The sequence below is a fragment of the Peromyscus californicus genome, unplaced genomic scaffold, assembly GCF_007827085.1.
Source record: "Peromyscus californicus insignis strain IS unplaced genomic scaffold, ASM782708v3 Scaffold_11__1_contigs__length_118956290, whole genome shotgun sequence".
NCBI classification, from domain to species: domain Eukaryota; kingdom Metazoa; phylum Chordata; class Mammalia; order Rodentia; family Cricetidae; genus Peromyscus; species Peromyscus californicus.
In genome coordinates this window covers 30309137-30329184 of record NW_026294402.1, presented here as the reverse complement: position 1 = coordinate 30329184, position 20048 = coordinate 30309137, and the positions used below count along the sequence as shown (strand labels likewise).

Sequence of the window (20048 nt, the reverse complement as noted above, 5' to 3'; positions counted from 1 at the left end):
GCCACCCACACAGAGGGCAGAGGACAGCTAGTGGGAGTCAGTTCTCTCTTTCTATCATGTCGCTCCCAAGGATTGAACTCAGGTCAGCAGGCATAGCGGCAGGCCCCTTTACCCAATGAACCATTTCCTAGAGCTCGATGTGCTATCAGAGCCCCAACCTTCAGGCTCTTTTTGAGCCTCTTACTTTATGGGTGACTCTCATGTTTTCCCCTGTTCATCTGTGTATTGCTAATTTACTTCACGGGCTAAAATGACCGGGCTTTCAGAGGAAAAGGAGAGAAGTAACACTTCCCTTCCTAGCTCAGTGGGAGCTGGGGTGGTGGGGTGGGCACTGGGGATAAAGAGTCGCAGCAGTGGGAGCCCTCTGGCACTGGCTCAGGTCTTTGATCTCAGTGTAAAGGAGCACAAAAGCAATAGTTTCCCAGGATGTTGGTGTGTGTGTGTGTGTGTGTGTGTGTGTGTGTGTGTGTGTGTGTGTGTGTGTCTGGTGTTGATTCTAAGCTCTAAGGAAAATAGAGACAAAAGTATAGGGCATGCTGAGCAGGCAGACCTGGCTATGGGAAATGCTATCTGTATTCAGTGGAGTTTGCTAAGGAGATGCTAAGAGTTGGGAGGGGAGAGGAGGGTAGAGAGGGAGGGAAAGAGAGGAGAGGAGAGGAGAGGAGAGGAGAGGAGAGGAGAGGAGAGGAGAGAGAGAGAGAGAGAGAGAGAGAGAGAGAGAGAGAGAGAGAGAGACTGACTCTGAGATTCACAAAGAGTGGACCAAGCAAGAGAGAAACAATGAAAAAGGAAGAAGGGATTTACTTGGAAAGGATCAAGGAAACACAGGAAATGGGAATGCCGCCTCACCCTTCAGATGCTGGGCACTGTGCACCTTGAACCATAGTGGCCCCTTTCTGGGCATTCCTACCTCCCGCCGCCAAGCCCCAGGGCCTGATTAAGCACTTAGGAGGCACTCAGGACACTTAGGAATTCGGGGCCTCAGTACACACACACAGGTGATGAATAATAGATAACTAAAAGTTTGAAGATGATGAATCATTCAGTAGTTGCTGTGGCCGGCTGGCTGAATGCAAACGTCGACTCAGCCACAGCCATAGACTGGCCCTTGCTCTCTCTGGGGTCTCGGGCTCGAAGCCTCTTAGAGTGTCCTGTCAGGATGCTATCCTTCTACCCCTTCACCCGAGTTCTGCTTTCCTCTCATCCTTTGCCCCATGGGACTCTGCCCTGGCTCCCATCTCTCCTCGGAGACCACTCTGGCTAAGCTAAGGGTGGTTGAGAGGTGGGGCAGGACTCCCTGGGGGTGACTGCACCAGGACCCATCAGTGCCTACTCCTGGTCAGTGGGGTGGGTAGCCATGGTCTCCCAGAACACCACTCAACAAGTCCTGTGGGCTCTTGTACAACTGAGACCATACTGTCCTCACCATGACACTGAAGGACCTTGACCTCCACAGCTGATTAGGGCCGACCAGAAATGCTGCCAAGGATCAGCTACACCCACGGAGGGCACTGTCCACCTCTCACTCACTTTCCTGCCTTCTGGTGGGCAAAGGCAGTAGGCCCTGGCAGGTGAAGCTGGTTGGGTTTCCAAAGGCTGCTGGCCTCTACGCTGCTGGCCACCCTGCTCTCCAGCACCCCCTTCCACTGCCCCCTACTGTTCTGCAATTAGGTCTGTCTCCCACAGGCATCTTGGATGGAAATGGTGTTTTTCTGTTGTCTTGCAAAGCCATCAGCAGCAGGATCGCACTCTCCCCGAGCTGTGGAAAAACATCAGTGATGGGTTTGTTTGTATTTGCCTAATTAGGCAGCGAGCTGCGATGCTATCTCAAGGATTGGCAGCATCTTTGGAAAACACACACAGGAGCAGAGCAACGGAGGAATTTCTAGTTCCTTCCACGGCATCAGAGACTCAGAGCGTCTAGGCTCTCGTCCTGTCATGTAGGTTCAAACCCCAGTTTATGTCCTCCTCACTCTGTTCTGGTGCTTCAGCTTTGTAAGTTGGGGACGATGCTGGCCTCTCATGGGTGAAGATTAGAACAGGATAATCTATGTAGAATGCCTATTGCATACTGAGTATTCGGCATAGGGTCTCCCTCTGTAGCTAAGGCTGGCTTTGAACTTATGTCAGTTCTACACTAACCTCCCCAAGGGCTGAAATTAAAGGTATCAGCTACCAACGTCCACCCCTATCCTTTATTCATGCTAACTTCAGTACAAACGGCAGGGCTAAGGAGACTGCTTGGCTCAGTGAGTAAAGTGCTTGCTATGCAAGAGTGAGGATCTGAGTTCAGGTCCTTAGCACCCCAAAGCTGGCATGACAGTATTGGGGTAAGGGACAGAGTCCAGTAGATCTCAGGGACTCACGGTCCATGCAGGCCAGCCAACTGGTGAGCTCCAGGTTCAGTGAGAGAACCTGTCTCAAAAATTAGGTAGAGACTGACTGAAGGAGACACCCATCTTTGACCTCTGGCTTCTTCTATAAACACACATGTGGTGGTTTGAATGAAAATGGCCCTCATAGGTTCATAGGGAGTGGCACTATTAGGTGTGGCCTTGTTGGAGTAAGTGTGGTTTTGTTGGAGGAAGTGTATCACTCGGGGTAGGCTTTGAGGTTTCAAATGCTCAAGCCAGGCCCAGTATTACTCTCTCTTCCTGCTGACTGAAGATCCCAATGTGGAACTAACTCTAAGTTACTTCTCCAGCACCATGTCTGTCTGTGTGCCACTCTGCCCCCTGCCACGATGATAATGGACAAAACCTCTGAACCGTAAGCCAGCCCCAATTAACTCTTTTATAAGAGTTGCTGTGGTCATGGTGTCTCTTCACAGCAATAGAAACCATAAGACAACGTTATGGGCACACTCACCTGCACACACATGCATGTATATGTCACACACACACACACACACACACACACACACACACACACACACACACAATGAAAAAAGTACCAATGTTAGGGAGTTAGAGTGGAGGTGTCCATGTTGGAAGGGAGCAGACAGAGTTTCATGGGCCGAGATTAGAAATATAATTGGATCAATTTTTTTCTTACTCTGTTTTTTTTTTTTTTTGTTTTGTTTTCAAGACAGGGTTTCTCTGTGCAGTTTTGGTGCCTGTCCTGGATCTCGCTCTGTAGACCAGGCTGGCCCCGAACTCACAGAGATCCACCTGCCTCTGCCTCCCGAGTGCTGGGATTAAAGGTGTACGCCACCACTGCCTGGCTTTCCTACTCTGTTTATCTTTCAAATAAAAGGGGTGTGTGGAATCCTTTTCTCCCTTTGGACAATCATAGAATCATGAGACATCTGAGAAGTGCTGGTCTTCTTAGGAGAACACCCAAAGACATGTTGACAAACATTTTTCTTCTGGTGTCTCAGTCCTGGTGACCAGAAAGACATTACAGTGTCAACGAGAGACTCATGTTCAGTGCATTGAGGGTGACATGGTTGAAATGGAAGACGGCAGAGCTACAGTAGCGGGAAGTCCTGGGACACTGGCCCTCCGTTTCCCTGCCTTGTACACTCAGCAGATCTTTGTTGAATTCAGGTGTATTCTATTCTGTTCCTTCTGACCAGGCAAACAAGCAATGTTTATGGAGCTTGTGAGAACCTATCATTATTGTCAGGATGGCATTTTGGGAATGGATGATTAAATACAGGGCAGATATTTCTCAGGAGCCTGAGCTTATAGGCTCTTCAGGAGAGAGTCCAGGGCCTGTCTTCCTCGGTGACTGGATCAGGCTGGAGTGGAAGCCAGGCCAGACCATTGGATCAACTTGTCTTCAGCACCCAGCAGGCCCAGATCCTGGATCCCAGAGAACTAGGAATGGAGTTTCAGACCAGAGATGCAGCTGCCTCTGCCTTGATGCCCACTCTATGATCTGTCCCTAGTGACCTGGGACCTCCACTTGGCCGCTGCCCCTGACCAAAGGCTGATGATAATCATTGACCAGCAAGTCCAGACAGTCCCCTTCATCATGGTGTCAGTCCAGGCTCAGAGCTGTCCAGAGCATAAGCAATACTCATTTGGGAAGGTTATAGCATCCTCCATCTCTCCAGGGTACCAGAGCTGAGCATCTCTGAAGTTGGCTGGTTCCCATAACACTTAAACTTTATGGCAGCACAGTATATTTTGGAGATATTCTTGGGTATTTTTATCTATGCTTAGCTGGGCTACAGCATTAGGCCCTATGACTGCTATTGACCATTGCTATAATGTTTCAATATACAGTTTTGGCAAGACATAACTCACATTTTAAAATATTAATTTCCCAGCCCCAGTGTTTCTGAGCGTACTTCGATTTTTATTTTCCTGCAGCTGTACAGCATGAACAAGGTGAAGCTACTTACCAGTTGAATGCATATTTCTCATCCATCCCCCATTCCCAGCCATTCCCAGATGGCTGGAGAGTGACACCCAGATCTGTCCTTCTCAATTCCATCATGCATATCAGCCCAGCAGTCAACCCCTTTCCTACCCATCCCAGGGCAGAGTAATGACAGAACAGGCAAGTGACATGAGGATGGCTGCATTCTTTATGCCCTGGGGAAAGTGTAGGTTGGCGAGGTGTTTAGATGAGCTTCCGGAGGTAGCCATGCAAAATAGTTACCAAATGACATGGCCTGGCACCAACAACCGAGTTGATGTGCCAGTCATTAGCAGCTGTAGGAGGCCGCCACGGTGCAGCTTGCCTGGGTGGCTGAACAAGGCTGGCAGTCAGTGTAAACCCTTCCTGCCTTTTCTTCCCATCCTGAGAGGAATCCGAGGAGAAGCAGGTTTTCTTGTGAGTTTTCAGTTCACTGGCTGTCTCCTTAGGTGGGAAGCTGGATCATGCCTTGATAAATGAGGATTCATATTCGGCCAAGAAACAGGGGCACATGATGTTTGGAAATCAGACTTCATGGGAATCGCATTGGCTTGGAAAAGGATTCTGTGCTAGGTTTAGGACTGACCATAAGAGTTGGGGGGGGGGTCAGTACTCATGTAGCCAGAGGCTCCTGAACTCCTAGGGATCTAGCTCCAGCTCTTGCCTGTCTGGAGAGTTGCAGAGCTGGTTGGGGATTTGAGCCCTGAATGACATTGGAGATGGAATATGGGAGTTCTATAGTGGAGCAGATGGGATGAGGCAGTGTGGGCACCGGGCCTTTGTGTATGAGTGGAGGAATCTGGGAGTACTCACTTGAGAGGTCTCTTCCTACACCCAGAGCCAAGCCGTCTTTGATCCACAGGACGAAGCCATCGTATTCTGGGATGGCACACAGCAGCGTCACCGGTTGTCCTGACACCACCACTTGGTCCTGGGGTTGCTGGCTGAAGGAGTAGACTTGGCCTGGAGAGGGAGAGGCACAGTGGTCAGTCAGCATGGGCAACAGTTCCTGGATGACTCCTTCCACATTGTAGAAGCAGAGCTAGGCTGTCCCGAGGACTCCAGCCTTGTTCTCATCTTTCAGGGGCTGACTCCAGACTCCAGACTCCAGCCCCTCCATCCAACCCTGATGCTGACTTTGGAGATGAACCTCAGCCACCATGGGACATGTACCTTCCTTCTTCTTGGGGGACTCCCACCTAACTCCATTTGCTCAAGAGTGATTATGGATCTAGTTCAACCTGGCAATCCAGGCAATCTGAGTGGCTAGTAGGGCCTTGGTAGGAGCTGGTGGCCATGTCTATGCACAACTTTCTTATTCTATCCTTTCCTGCAGTTGGCTCTTAGAGTCTCCTCCTTGGAAATCACTTGGGAGTCCATGCCTCTCATCCACACCTCAAAGCAAGATGCCACAACCATGGAAGCTATTGGTTCATATTTTATTAAACAAATAGTTTGCTGCACACATGAGATGCCAGGCTCTGTGCTGAGATCTTAAACATCAGCTCATGAATTCTTTCGGTCTGGTCACAGCCTGACCACAGCAGGCACTCTGTCTATGTGGAGCTCGGAGGCTGGCATAAGTAGCGGACAAAGGAGAGTAGTACTGAGCAGACTCAGTACTTCCAATGCTGGGTGTACTGCCTGGTGAACTGTGCTAACAGTAGGATCCCTCAGACAGCTCTGCAGGACTGGGAACTGAGGCGTTTGTCAATGGCTATCTGAGGCAGGTTGGGGGCCATGAACCTGCCTCATTCTGGCTCTGAGGGTTGGTCTCATCTGCTGAGCTAGGCTCCATGCGGGTCCCTAAGCCTTGGCTTGGGGACAGTTACTGAAGAAGGGAAGTAATATGGCCTCCTGGGAGGCCACAGTTGAGTGGACAGTGGGACCTGACAATCTGGGATGACTGTAGCCAGTGCTCCTCATATCGCCTTCTCCTAGAGACTTCTAATGTTTCAGGGCAGAAAAACAATCACCATTTTATGACAAAGAAATCAGGATCAGAGAGGCACAGCAGTCTACCCAGGGTGACACAGATAATGAGTGGCAGAGCTGGGCCCAGGATGGGGTCCACTTGAGTTTTGAGCCTCAGTTTTCCCTACCCCATCCCTGAAGAGACAGTTATTTAATGAAGGGAAAGGAGCCTGAAGCCAGCTGCTGCCTCCTTTCCATAGCACCACAGATGACCTGGACTTGGATTGCTGTCCTACACAGGGCCAAACTATGGGCATCGGGGGAGCTGAGGTGTAAGGGAGGGCATGGGGCCCCTAGAGCAGCAGAGAGTCGGGGCAGCAGGAAGGTCTGGAGTTGGCAGCCTGATGGGATCTTGGCAACATCTCTGAGGAGTCTTATTAAAAATCAGATTGGCTCGGAATTGTGGGAGTAACACATTTTATTATGATTTGAGCTTTACAAATTAGATTACATAGGAGATTTTAATCAGCTCTGGGTAGTGGGTTTCCCCCTTACTCTGTATCTTCAAGTTTTCCGTTGTAATTAGGCTGTTTCTGGCACCAAGACAAGAAAGAGCGAAAAGATGAGACAGAAGAGGGAGAGGACTGAAGGGAGGAGCCATAAAGTAGGGATCCAGAGAGGGAGGAGGGGGGGAGTCCGAGGGGGAGGGGGAGGAGAAGAGGCAGAGGAGAAAAAGAGAGAGGAGATGGGAAAAGGAGGGAGAAGAGAGGAGGAGGGGGGAGAAGGGATGAGAGTGAAGGGAGGAAGAAGAAGGGAGGAGGGAGAAAGGGAGAAGGGAGGAGGGGGAGGGAGGAGGGAGAAGGAAGAAAAGGAAAGAGAGAAGAGGAGGGGAAGGGAGGAGGGAGGAGGAGGAGGAGGAAGAGGACAGGGGGAAGGATGGGGTGGGGAAGAGAAGGGAATGGGGAGAAGGAGAAGGGAAAGGAGAGCAGAGGAGAGGAGGAAGAAGGGAGGAGGAAGAGGATGGAGAGCGGAGGGGAGGAGAGGAAGAAGAGAAGGAAGCAGGGAAGACACCTTTCCTAGGCTTCTATCTCAGCTGTAATCTTTTATGCCGGAATCTTTTTTGCAAGGACAGTCTCAAGGCAGCTGCAGTAGCAGCTGAAGATTGTGTGATCAGAGTTATCAGGTTGTCAGCCAGGGGCTAAAGGGGCTGTAATGAGAAAGCCCTGAAGGAAGTGAGGCCCAGGCTTCCAACATCCGTTATCAGGAGCTTCGGCAGGTGGTGCCTGTCTGTCCATCACACCACACCCCATCCTTCTTACGCTTGGTAGAAGGAATAGGAGATTGTTGAAGATGCTTGGGGCATCCATCCCTCAGGGCAAAGGTGAGTCCTAGATGGTCATCATGGAAATCAGGCCAGTTGGATGGTAGGGAACCCTGGGAGGAGGGGTCAGGGGCAGCACCGGGGAGGTCAACTATGGGTAATCACAAGGCCACACTGGAGGGTTTCTCAGAACCAGGAGTTGGAGCATATACAAGATCCTCCCAGTAACACGTGGAGGGTAAAGCAGGCGAGGCCAGAGAACTGCTTAGGTACGGTTCTGATGGTGGCCACATGGGGCTTTAGTCATCCACTGTTTATGTTTGGACCCACTCGGATTTTCTGTGGAAAGCGTGCTTCTAGGGTGAGAGGGCAAATCATCCAAAGGATGTGATTTGCAAGTTCTTTGGGGGGAGTGGGGTGGGAGCCGAGTATCCCCAACCAACAGTCTTTCTTTTTGGTCCAATTTTAATATTTTCACACTATGGTTAAGTCACTGCAATCACTTTGTCTCTCAGTACCAGGTGTGGGACACAGGACCTCCCAAGCAGCATAGGCTATCGCCGTTGCTCTTAGTTGCCCACTCTAACTAAATGGTAAAACTGGAATATTATGAAGACACAGCATACTTAGGTTATGGAGATCAAGCCAGAACTGAAGTGAGAATGTTGTCTTTACTGGCTACATTTCAGAAAGGGTGTTATTCAGGCTGCAGGAGAGAAGGCATCAATGGAACTATCTAGCGGTGAACCCTGAATGGTACAGTGTTGACTTGCCTGGCGAGAGGTGCCCATTGGTACAATTGGCATGATGGGTATGGGGGCAACCAACTGCCTTCTGATTGGATTTGAGGCCCCCTCCAAAGAAGGAAAATGTACCCCATACTGTAAACCTGGTCAAAAGCTCATGGCAAAGGAGGTCAGAGGCTCTAGGAAGGGAACTACTTAAATGGGCAAGTTGTCAAACTGCCTTCTAAATCTTTATGGTTTGTACCCATAGATTTCAGCCTTGCTTTCAATGTTTGTAAGAGAAGCTTCTGTTCTGCACAGGAGGCAGCTAATACAGATTCATAACTGGTCAGAGTGTGGAGAATAAGTAACTGTTGAGTGTTCACTCATAAATGAGATGTATCTCTATCATCTTCCACCCCCACTCTTCAAGGCTCAGGGAACAGAAAGAGTGGACAGAAAGAATACTAGAGCTGGATGATGGGGCGGAGAGCTGTGCAATGCTATCTTCTGGACCCGGCATGGCCATTGCCCTCATGAGCTCATTGAGGCTACGGTTACCTGCCCAAGACCTGTACAAGAGCAAGTCAATAGAATCAGTCAGCATTCCAGCACACAGCACTAATCGGACTCAGTAGATTATGAGAGAGAGAGAGAGAGAGAGAGAGAGAGAGAGAGAGAGAGAGAGAGAGAGAGAGATGGGGAAAATGAAGGTGGGAAGGGGACATGTTGCGGGATGCCTGAGGAGAGCCAGAGGGGAAAGCTGGGGGGTAGATAGGATCAAGATACGTTTGTATTACCCATGAAATTGTCGAAGAATAAAGAAAAATATTAAAAAATAAATGAAACAACTTTTTTCTTTTAAAGCTGAGAGGCTTTTACGGATGGATCTTAAACTTGGTGAATTAGAAGAGCAGTTGAAAGTTGGAGTGCTACAGTAGATGGAGTGGAGGGAAAACGCATGCTCTTTCACCCTTGGAGCTGATCTTGAGGCCTTCCTGGGAGCTCCGTGTGCAAGGCATAGGTGGGGTCATTTCTAGAGAAGCCCCCTCCCCCACCTCGCTCCCTTTTTCCTTGGCCCTTTTCCTTTCCACCCTAGACAAACTTTCTTCTTTCTCTTTCATCCATTTTGACTGCCAGCCTAGGGGATAGTGCCGCCTGTACTCAGGGTAGCTATTCTCTCCTTAATCTCAGTAAACTCCCACATGGTCTGCTTTACTAACTTCTCACCACCTGCTCAGTCCATCACGTGGTCACCAAGATCAACTGTTGCCGCCGGTTTCCCCAAATCTTGTTGCACACCTACTATCCACCCGATGCTGGGAAAACAAATGAGACCCGTGGTGTATCTCTTGAAGGACAGGAGCACAGCCACCTCTCTGTCCCAGTGCCTGGCACAGCATGTGAACACCAAGTGTCCCTCTGCTAAATGCTTGTAGTTTGTCAGCTCTGGTTTGTTTCCTGAGTTCTGTGTTCACCGTGGGAAAGTAGCTGTCACGTTATAAACTACGGACTGGGTAGATGCTGTGCTGAGCACGCTACACAGAGGGAGAAAGGTTAGAGACAAAGCAGGAAGGGCTGGAGTCACAAGGGATCGGCTTCACAGGAGAGAAAAACCACTGAGCTATTTATGTGAAACCCACTGTATGGCAGGCTTGTGGGGCCGAATGCACACACGGCTCTGTGATGCGTGGCAGCCATCATAACCACACTTTACAGGTGAACTGAGTGCTGTAGCGTGGTTCTTAGACATCTCCAGAAGGTCCAGCTTGATGCTTTTGAAAGGTGGTAGTGGCACCATGAGAGGTGGAGCCTCGTGGGAGGTCTTTAGGTCATTGGTTTTGTGTGTGTGTGTGTGTGTGTGTGTGTGTGTGTGTGTGTGTGTGTGTGTGTGAAAGTGCTTGTGCCATGGTGCATGTGGGGATGCCAGAGGCCCACCACTGATGCCAGTCTTCACTTCTACCAGGTTTGAGAGAGGATCCCCTTATCGCTCACACTGTGGACTCCAGACGAGCTGGCGCCTGAGCTTCCAGGCATTTTTCTGTCTCCCCCTTCCCATCTTGCCATAGGAATAATGCAGATGTGTCCTACAGAGACTGTCTTCATAGGGATTTGAGGATTCAAACTCAGGTCTTAACGCTTAAGTGACAAGTGCTTTTCCCACCGAGGCCTCCCCTCAGCCTGGGCGTGTGTTCATGGAGGGAATTGTGGGGCTCTGCTTTTCTCTCTCTCTCTTGTTTCTCAGCTTGAAGTGAGTAGTTTTGTTCTGCATTGACCTAGAGGCCATAGGACCCCCTGACCAAGCCCCGGAGCCCTCTAAACCATGAGCCAAAACAGCCCTTTTGTTTTCATAAATGGATCGTCTTGGGCCTCTTCGGTATGTCAGAAAGCTGCTGAACATGCAGAGGCTCACCCAAATGAAGGGGTTTGCCCGAGTTCACAACTTTGCACAGTTACCCCAGGTAAACGCAAACTGGAGAATGAGTGCAACCCCGTTCTTTTGACACTACTTCACTGTGGCTGTTGAGCAGAGTGCCTGCACCCAACTGTAATTCTCCATCCAGTACTCATACCACCGACCAGATCACCCAAGGCCCAGGGCCTTTTGGACCACAGGGATTCCCTTGGGGTTTCCCTGACTTCACATCACCTCCTCCTATGGTACATGGACACGTGGCATGCTTGCGAGTACAGAACTGGCCTCTGGTACTCACTTCTTCAGCTGAACCTTTTCCGTTATCTTTATTAACCAACTTGAGTTTTTCTTCCTTTTGGGGTGGGGTCTTGTTACGTAGTCCATATGACTCCTGAACTTGCAATCCTCCTGCATCAGTCTCCTGAGTGCTTGAATAGCAGGTACGTGTCATCACTCCAGTTCCACTTTGGGCTTTGAACAAATTCTTGTTTGCATAGAATGTCTTTCCCATTTCCTTTGGTGTCATGCAACTTCCCTGGATCTTCTTTCCCTCTATACAGGCCCAGGCCCCATTCTGCTCTGAGGGCCACCTGGGAGCTCTGGAAGGGACGGGGCTGCATGTCCTCTTAGGCTCTAGAGTCTCTGATGCTGTGGTCTCTCTGGGTGAGGAGCAGATAAAAAGATGGCCAGTGTCTCCAGGCCCATGCTGACTGGGGTCCTCCCATGCTGCGGTTTGGAGACACCATGGTCGTCATGGATCTCTGCCACACACAGCTGTCAGGCCCAAGTCTTCTGGTCCTTCAGTGTCTTAACTCCCTTGTCACTCACAGGAAAAGGTCTTTGCTCTGAGCTTTCCTGGTGGTAGAAAGAGGAACATGGACCAGGACACAGGGGTTGGGATCGAGACAGGGTTTCTCTGTGTAGCTTTGCGCCTTTCTTGGAACTTGCTTTGGAGACCAGGCTGGCCTTTAACTCACAGAGAGTGCACAGCCCAGGAGATAAAGCCCGGGTGCACACTCTGCCTTGAGCCTGGTCAGAATCGGAGACTATACACCTGCCTCCTGCTGCAGACCCCTCATGCTTGGAGCCCAACTTGGAGGCTCAGGGGTGTATTATCAGTTTCCTCTTTTTTTAACTATCAGGCTGCCCAGTTTGGCTGAGAGAATATAGCCATTGCCGTCAGTGTCCTAGACAGAAAGTGGGTGAGCCTGGGAAGCTTGCTCTTGCTGTTAGAGCCTACGATCTGCAGACGTATATGCATGGGCAGCATCATGCCTGTGGGTGGTGGCACTCAACTAAAATCCTGCCTACCCCTGTCTCTAAACTCAGGACCTCTGTTGGGATTTCCTGAGAGTTCCTGGATGGTCACTTTAGAGTATAAAGGGTCATGCAACCATCTTAGAGAGGTCATATAAAGTTTGTGTGGAGTTTAAAAAAATCCCTGTTTCTAGGGGGCTGGTGAGCTAGCTCAGGGAGTAAAGGTGCTGGCTGTGAAAACCGAACGACCTGAACTTGATGCAAGGAGCCTATATAAAGGTGGGAAGAATTTACTCCGCAAAGTTGTCCTCCAACCTCCTTGTGTGTACCATTATCACACACACACACACACACACACACACACACACACACACACACACACACACACACTCACTGATAATATATACAATAGAGAACCTGTTTAAGATGGGAGTTGGAGGTACAGAGAAGCTTCCTGGAGTGTGTGGTGACAGGGGGATGAAGAGAAGGACAAACTCATTCTGGGACGTGAAGAACTATACCAAACACATGATGGGTGAGGTCCCTGGCTACCTCCCAGAGTACCTGAATATTGTCACCTTCCAGGGCCCAAGTGCTGCACAGTAGAAAGGATATAGCTGCAATCTGGTCCTAGAAGGAACTCTACCCTGTCACTACCTATACAACTGGGGCATGCCCCTTGCCTTCCCTGACCCTCAGTTTCCTGGTGTCCCCAGAAGGGTGGACAGTAATGAAAGTGCTGTGAAGACACAGGCCTTGTACATAAGCCATCCTGTATGCACAGTGTTCCATAAAGGGCTCTTGTCACTCCATCCACACACCCGTGAGCCCAAGACTGTGTAAACCAGCTCCCAAGCAGCTCATGCCGTGAGTGAGCCAAGAATGGAACTCCTACAGCTCTGATGTTGAGCCCCATTAGAAATCTGCAGGTAGAGATCAGAGCTGGGCCCTCCTCGTTCTTCCAGAATATCCCTTCCTGGCTGGCTTTGGAGGCTCCCAGAGCACCTGGCCAGCAGCACAGGAAGGGCTCCAGTGTGGCCATCTGCTCTTATTAGTGACCATTTGGAGGAAGCTTAAGAATACTCATTCCAGGGACAGTTATTGCCAGTTTTCTCTCAGCTCAGAGCACATAGTAAATTGCCTCTTATGAGATTAAAGAAAGCTGTCCTTGTCATGAGAAGCAAGCAAGGGGGAAGAAGAGCAGGATCCAGGAGACTCAGGGAAGGGACTCGTCAGCACCCATGCAGAACGCCAGTTGTGATCTCCACAGATTCAGGTGGTGGGAATGCACTAGCCCACTGATTTTTTTTTTTCGAGACAGGGTTTCTCTGTGTAGCTTTGCGCCTTTCTTGGAACTTGCTTTGGAGACCAGGCTGGCCTTTAACTCACAGAGAGCTGCCTGGCTCTGCCTCCCGAGTGCTGGGATTAAAGGCATGCACCACCACCGCCCGACTGCACTAGCCCACTGATTGACAGACAATCTAATTTTTGTAGAAGACTTAAGTGGGCGACAGTGACTATAGCAGCCTCAGGGCCTGAGGTAGGGGCAGGAGCCACCTCAGTTGGGTGGGGGTGGGGCAAAGGACTATGTTTTCTGCTGGTTGTGGGCTTAGAGCCCGGAGAAAGCATAGGCGTGTGTCTGGAGCTGGAATAAGAAGCTACACAGAATCAGTGTCCAAAGTGAGAAATACAGAAGGCACCACAGGGGGCTGGATTCTGCAGTGGTCCGCAGATGAGGGTAGGGAGGGGATGTCTCCTGGATAGTTGAACATCTAAGCAAAGTTTGGAGGTCAGGATATGGCCAGGGAGTGATAGCACCAGGGTCACATCATTCTAGGCTGCTATCTCCTTACAGCTGGGACATTCCCCTGGGGAAACGGCTTAGTTTCTCGAGCCCTAGTTTCTGTGTTGGAAACTTGTTGAGTTGTTTGAGAGAACAGAACAGGACATTGGGTCTAAAGGACGCAGAACCTTTCCTACCTTCTTTAATGACAGCTATCACTCTCGGTTTGAACTGGTGTGTGGAGTACGTATGGAAGAAAATTATCAGGAGGGGACACTAACCCAGAAGAGAGAGTCACACACACACACACACACACACACACACACACACACACACACACACACACACAGAGAGACAGAGAGACAGAGACAGAGACAGACAGACAGAGACAGACAGACAGACAGACAGACAGACAGACACACATACACAGAGAGAGAGGGACACGCCCAGAGACAGAGAGAGAGTGTTGGGGTGAGACTAGGAGATGGGGGAGGGGCTGAGGGGGGCTGACTGCACCAGCCCTCAAATTTGTGTTGAGATGCTTGCGCTTAATGAGAAGCCATCAGAGCTTTGGGACCCATTTTCTCAGATTCCCATTTTAGGAAGATCACAAGATGGTGGTGGAGGATGGATGGAGAAGGATCATCCAAAGACAGGAAGACGGATCAGGAAGATTGTGCTGTCATAAAGGCTCAGCTAAAGCTGTATTGGTAGAAAGAAGAAAATGGGTTTAACATCCACTTGGAGGCAGGATTGATAGCATTTGGGGGCAGTGGTGGAGGCTGTTGCTATCGGGGATGGTGGAGCCTCTTGTTGTCTTTGGAAGTGAAGCTTGTCTGAGGTGAGTCAGTCTCATGGTAAGCATGTTGATGGGGAGGGCTCTGAATCACTCAAGGAAGGTGTGTTGGGTGTAGTTGGGTCAATGGGTCTGGAAGGGAGAAGAAGGTGTAAAATGATTCATGTTTACTGAGCACTAACTTTGGCCCAGGTAATGTACATGTATGTGTGTGTGAGCATGCACACGTGTGTGTGCATGTGTGCATGTGTGCATGTGTGCATGCGTGTGCGTGTGCGTGTGCGTGTGTGTGTGTGTGTGTGTAGGCATGTGGGGAGCAGAGGGTGACATCAGATATCTTTCTCAATTTCTCTCCACCTTATTTTTGAGACAGCACTCACTAGGGCCTGGGGCTTGCTGAGGAGACGAGGCTGCCTGGCCATTGAGCCCCAGAGATCCTCCTGTCCCTACCTCCCAGTGCTAGGATTGTAAGTGCACGCCATCGGACCTGGATTTTTACATAGATGTTGGGGATTGAACTCAGAGTTCACACTTGCATGGAAGGCTATCTCTCAGACCCTCCTTGCTGCTATTTCTTTAAAATTTCTTTTTAGTGAGCATACAAAACAATGGGTTTCATTATCACACATGAACACACACCCCCCCCCCACACACACCCACACACCCACACACACACACCCACACCCACACCCCTCATAATCATATTCATGCCCCCATTACCATCTCTTCTTCTCCACTCTTCCTGTTAGTCTCCCCTCCTCTAAAGAGGTCTTTCTACTTTCATGTCTTACATAGTATTTGGTGTGGACTGAGAATTTATCTCCAAATATGAAACGTCATATATATTGGTGTGACTATCTAAGTGGGTCAAGGTTCATCTAGTCAGGGCATGCTGGGACCAGCGGTCGGGAATCAGGTATTTAACTCTGGTTAAGGTTCATAGAGGCTTTGAGTTCTGCTGTAATAGCAAGAGGTCATCTAGGTTCATCTTCCTTGGGAGAAAGAGAAACTGGGAGAACTTAGTTGGAGACAGGACCTTTCCCCTACTGTCCCTTCCCTGTGACCTTTACTGGGACAGAGGTTTGAAGGCACTTTCAGCTCCAACATCATCATTTGCAGCCACTGGAAGTTTGGTTCTGATGCACAGGTAAGGAGAAGCTTGTCAGTGTCGTGAACGTTCCAGAAAGGACATGAGGATTTTGTTTGGGTATACACGGGAGTACCCATTGCTCTTCCCAGGAGTGCTTACTCCTCTTCCATTCCCTAATTCCTTGCAGGAGTTAGGGCATCACAGATAGCTTGTGACTCTGACCACCTCACACCCCTGTTCTCAGGACACAATCTGCCAAGGTTGTCCTGGACACTATGAGTCTCTAATGAAGAGCAATCGGGCTGACCAAGGCAGGGTGAGTCCAAAGTCGCTATAAATCCTGTGCCTGCTGATTATCAGAGTTGCAGCTCCAGCCAGAGCCTGCCCTGTGCTCATTAGCAGCAGGAGGGGGACTCCTCCATCGATCCAGCAGAGGCCTGGGTGCCAAGAAGATGCTGATAAGTGCTGCAGCAAATGGGGATCCTCTGTGCCTGTGAAGGAGCCCATCCGTCCCTGTCTGAGGTCACCCATAGAGGATGAGGATGGGCAGAGTGGTACAGGTTTGTAGTGACAGTGGGAAGTGTAGAAGGGAGACATTCTGGCCACGAAGCAGGTTCCTGGATGGTGTCCAGACCTGCTGCTACTTGGCCATGGGTTTCAGGCTGGACTCCTCTGTCTGCATCTCAGATTTTTGTGACTTCAAACATGGAAGAGTGGTGGGCAATAGGAAGGTGGTGCTGAAAGCAGGGTGAGGGTTGTGTTTGTACCCCAGATGGGGATGCAGGCCTCGGCCATGGGCAGAAAGTACATTCATAGTTGCCTCTTAGAGAGCATCAGTTGGGTACCACTGGGCTCAGGTTGAAACTGGGCCGCATATTAGCCTACCCTGTGATGCCTAGCATCTTTCACTCTTTGTGAAGGTCACAGGATGAACACATAAAGCTGTTTCCTGTGCTTGCCCTGAGGACTCTGCTTTGCCACTTCTTAGTTGTGTGCCTTTGGAACTGCCTCTGCCCTTCCTGAAGCTCAGGTTGATCACCTGTAAGATGCAGAAACTAGACCACTTGATAATCAGCCCCCTTCAGGCCCCTTCTTCCAAACCCGGATGCTGCACGCTCTAACTCAAACTCCTACTTTTGCAAGCCCAAAGGATGAAAATCATAAAACTTGAGGCATAAGGAAGTCAAAGGCATCCCTCAGGGACTCTTGGTCTGTTCCGGGGAAGATCTGTGTCCTAAATATGATCTTTTTAAAACAAGCATCTTAAAGTAGTCATTTTATAGTGCTGTAGGCCTTGCCAGTCAGCATGGTTCTAAAACTTTTATATACGGAAGAATTATCCATGGAGCTAATTAGAAATATAGTTTCCTGGACTCAAGTTTAGTGAGGTTGCGATGGTAGATTTGCATGGTGTGTCAAGGAGCCTATGTCTACCAGTTTCCAACAGTTGGGGGACCACGGCTGGGGTGCACCCATATACATAAATAACACTGACCTCAGGGTAGGCACTCTTTCTAGACTCCCAAGATCACTGAAGTCTTGGCCAGCTACCGTCTCTCTCTGAATGTGCCTTGTTTTCCCCAAACTAAACAGAGAAAGCACTGGACAAAGTCAACAGTTTTTCACACACCTTAAACAATTTATGCAATCATATTATTCATGAAATGTCATGTGGTTCTGCAAAGGTAGGGCTAGAGAACCAAGTCCTGCCCTCGGCCCTGCATGGGATCCCAAGGTCTCTGTGTGCAATGCTCAAGGGCTCAGAAGGCCTGGTTCAGTTTAGATTATCTGCAGGGGTTCCGTGAAGGGCAGCTTGACAGGAATGTAAGCACCTTGGATACTGTGTGGCTGGGGCAGACTGGCATTAACTATAAAATGCTTTTGTCTCTCTGCACTAACCTTACACTGAGAACCACAGCTCAAGTCTGGCACTTCCCGAGGTGACTTCTTGAGCTGTTCCCAGCTGCAAGTAAGCCATTCTAGTATATGTCCTCAGTTCCTCCCCTCTCAGAGACTAATACAATAACTTTAAATTTTAAATCAACTTTAAAAAAATCACACTATTCAGTGTGTGTGTGTGTGTGTGTGTGTGTGTGTGTGTGTGTGTGTGTGTGTGTGTGTGTGATATGGGAAGCCGTTCTCCCCCTTTACCATGTGAGTCCCAGGAATTAAACTCTGATAGTCAGGCTTGGCAGCAGGCACCCTTACCCACTGAACGATCTTGCTTCCCCCTGAATACAACCAACTCTTTATAGTTTTTGTTAGTGGAGATGAGCAAGGGTGGGAATAATCCACATGATGGACAACCCGAGCTAATGAACTTACTTTCACTTTGGAATGCATTTTGGTATTCTTGTGTGAATGTGAATGTATTTGATTTTCTGAGAATTTTTAATATATATGTATATATATTTTAAAAAGCCAGACTCACAATCTCATGGTGGGGCTCCCTCCCTGTCTCCTCCTCAGCTGGGTAGAAAGCATCACTTCTGCACTAGTCCAAAGTTAGTGTCAGCCACACTCTCCCGCCCCTTTGCCATGTCTCTGGCTCACACCTTCCCTAGGAGAGACTGGGGATATTAACTGATTCTGCCTTTAAAGGACTTTCATTCCCTTTGGGCCTCATGCAAATAAGAACAGAACAAGAAGCTGTGAAATGTTAGCAGAGGACTTCATTAAGCAATCTTGGTGATAGCATTTGCCAGGAATGGGGACAATTTGCCAACAGATAATTGAGAGCTGACTATATATGTGTCCTAATTAAAAAAGTGATTCTTCTCACTGCCCTGGGATTCTGGGCCCAGTCTTCTGGTTGGCTTAGGATATTAGCCACAGCTAACTTTTGTATACACTTTATGCTTCACAGAGCACCTCTCATATATTATCTTACTTAAGCCATCCTCTCAGTACCCTATGGAGAAGGATCGCTCACCAGCCTCCCAAGTAGAGACTTAAGTGACTGAGGCTCAAGCCAACTGTCCCGCTGTGGTGATGCCCAACCAATTCAGTCTTCTTCCCTCTCACTCTGACTTTCTCTTTTGTCACCGTCAAAGACACAACCTCAAGAGGTTTTTTTTTTTCCTTATTTGTTTCCACCCAAGGAGGCACCAGCCAAGAAAACACAGCTAACTTGTAATGGCTCCCTGTGTCTTTTAAAAGTTCGATGTAGGCATGTGTATAGCGGAGAAGTTTTATGTTAAAAGCATTTAGGAAAAAAGGAGAGGCGATATTCAGACTTCTGGGGGTTAGAGATGGGTTCTTCCTTGCAGAGAGGCTTATGCTGTGTCACTGAGTCTGATGTCTCAGAAGACAGGCTGACTAGATGGAGACGGAATGGGTAGAGACAGAACTCCTAGGATACAGGAACAGGCCCACCTCCAGGCTGGCCATTTCCACTGCAATCCTGAGACACAAAGCCCTTTCTATTTCATAGATGAGGAACCGAACTCAGAGAGGGTAAGTAACTGGCCCAAGGTCATTGATGATGGATAGTGGAACTAGGTTTTGAATTCTTTCATTTCAATACTGGTTTTGTTTACACAGCTGTACTGAGTGCAAAGGGAGTTTCATCCCTGGCTTTCCTCTTTAGAGGGCAGAGACTGAATACAGTGCCCTCTAACTGCTCCAGCTGTGTTCTAAGAACAGATGTGACAATGATAGGCCATCTGCTTTATACCTTCCACATATAGTCCCTGCCCAACTCTAGATCAGGGTAATACTCCCATGTGCCCTTAGGGCTGAGGTGAGCCCCATAAACATTAATTTAGGATGAAAGTTCTCTGCACCCAGGCTAAGGCATGACTATTAAATCTCTTTGTGTGTATGTGTGCCTGTCTAGAGTCCAACATTCAAACTCTTTGTTTTTTTGAGAGCATCACTCACAGACCTGGAGCTCTCAATGGTCAGTAGCTTTCCTGTGTCCACCTTCCCAGTACTTGGATTACAAGTGTTTGATTCCATGCCTGGCTTTTTGACATGTGTTTCAAAATCAACTCAGGTCCTTATGTTTGCATGGCAAGCACTTTTCTAGTTGACGAAATTATCTTCCCAGCTCTCTCTCCCTCTCTCCCTCTCTCTCTCTCTCTCTCTCTCTCTCTCTCTCTCTCTCTCTCTCTCTCTCTCCCTCCCTCCCTCCCTCTCTCTCTGTGTCTGTCCCTTTCAATAGGATCTCATTATGTAGCCCAGACTGTCCTTGAACTCATAACATTCTTGCTTCTGATTTCTGAGTCCTGGGATTACAGGCATGCTCCATCACGCTTGACTTGGAATGGCGACTTCCACTCTCCTCCTTGGCACATCCTTAGATGTAGAAGCTGATCCTCTACAACAGCTTCCTCAGCTCAGGCCTGGTTTGGTGACTGATGACTTCCATTCCCTG

At 49.2% G+C, this 20048-nt stretch overlaps 1 protein-coding gene across 6 annotated transcripts in view; it reads right to left on the bottom strand.

Moving 5' to 3' along the window:
* The window catches only part of Kirrel3 (kirre like nephrin family adhesion molecule 3), a 569791-nt gene that overhangs the window by 92759 nt on the left and 456984 nt on the right, over window positions 1–20048 (bottom strand). For all 6 annotated transcript variants that reach the window (XM_052756044.1, XM_052756079.1, XM_052756035.1 and 3 more), the window contains one exon: window positions 5182–5331. In XM_052756044.1, the coding sequence (XP_052612004.1) occupies window positions 5182–5331 (150 nt within the window). The remainder of the gene's footprint in view (window positions 1–5181; window positions 5332–20048) is intronic.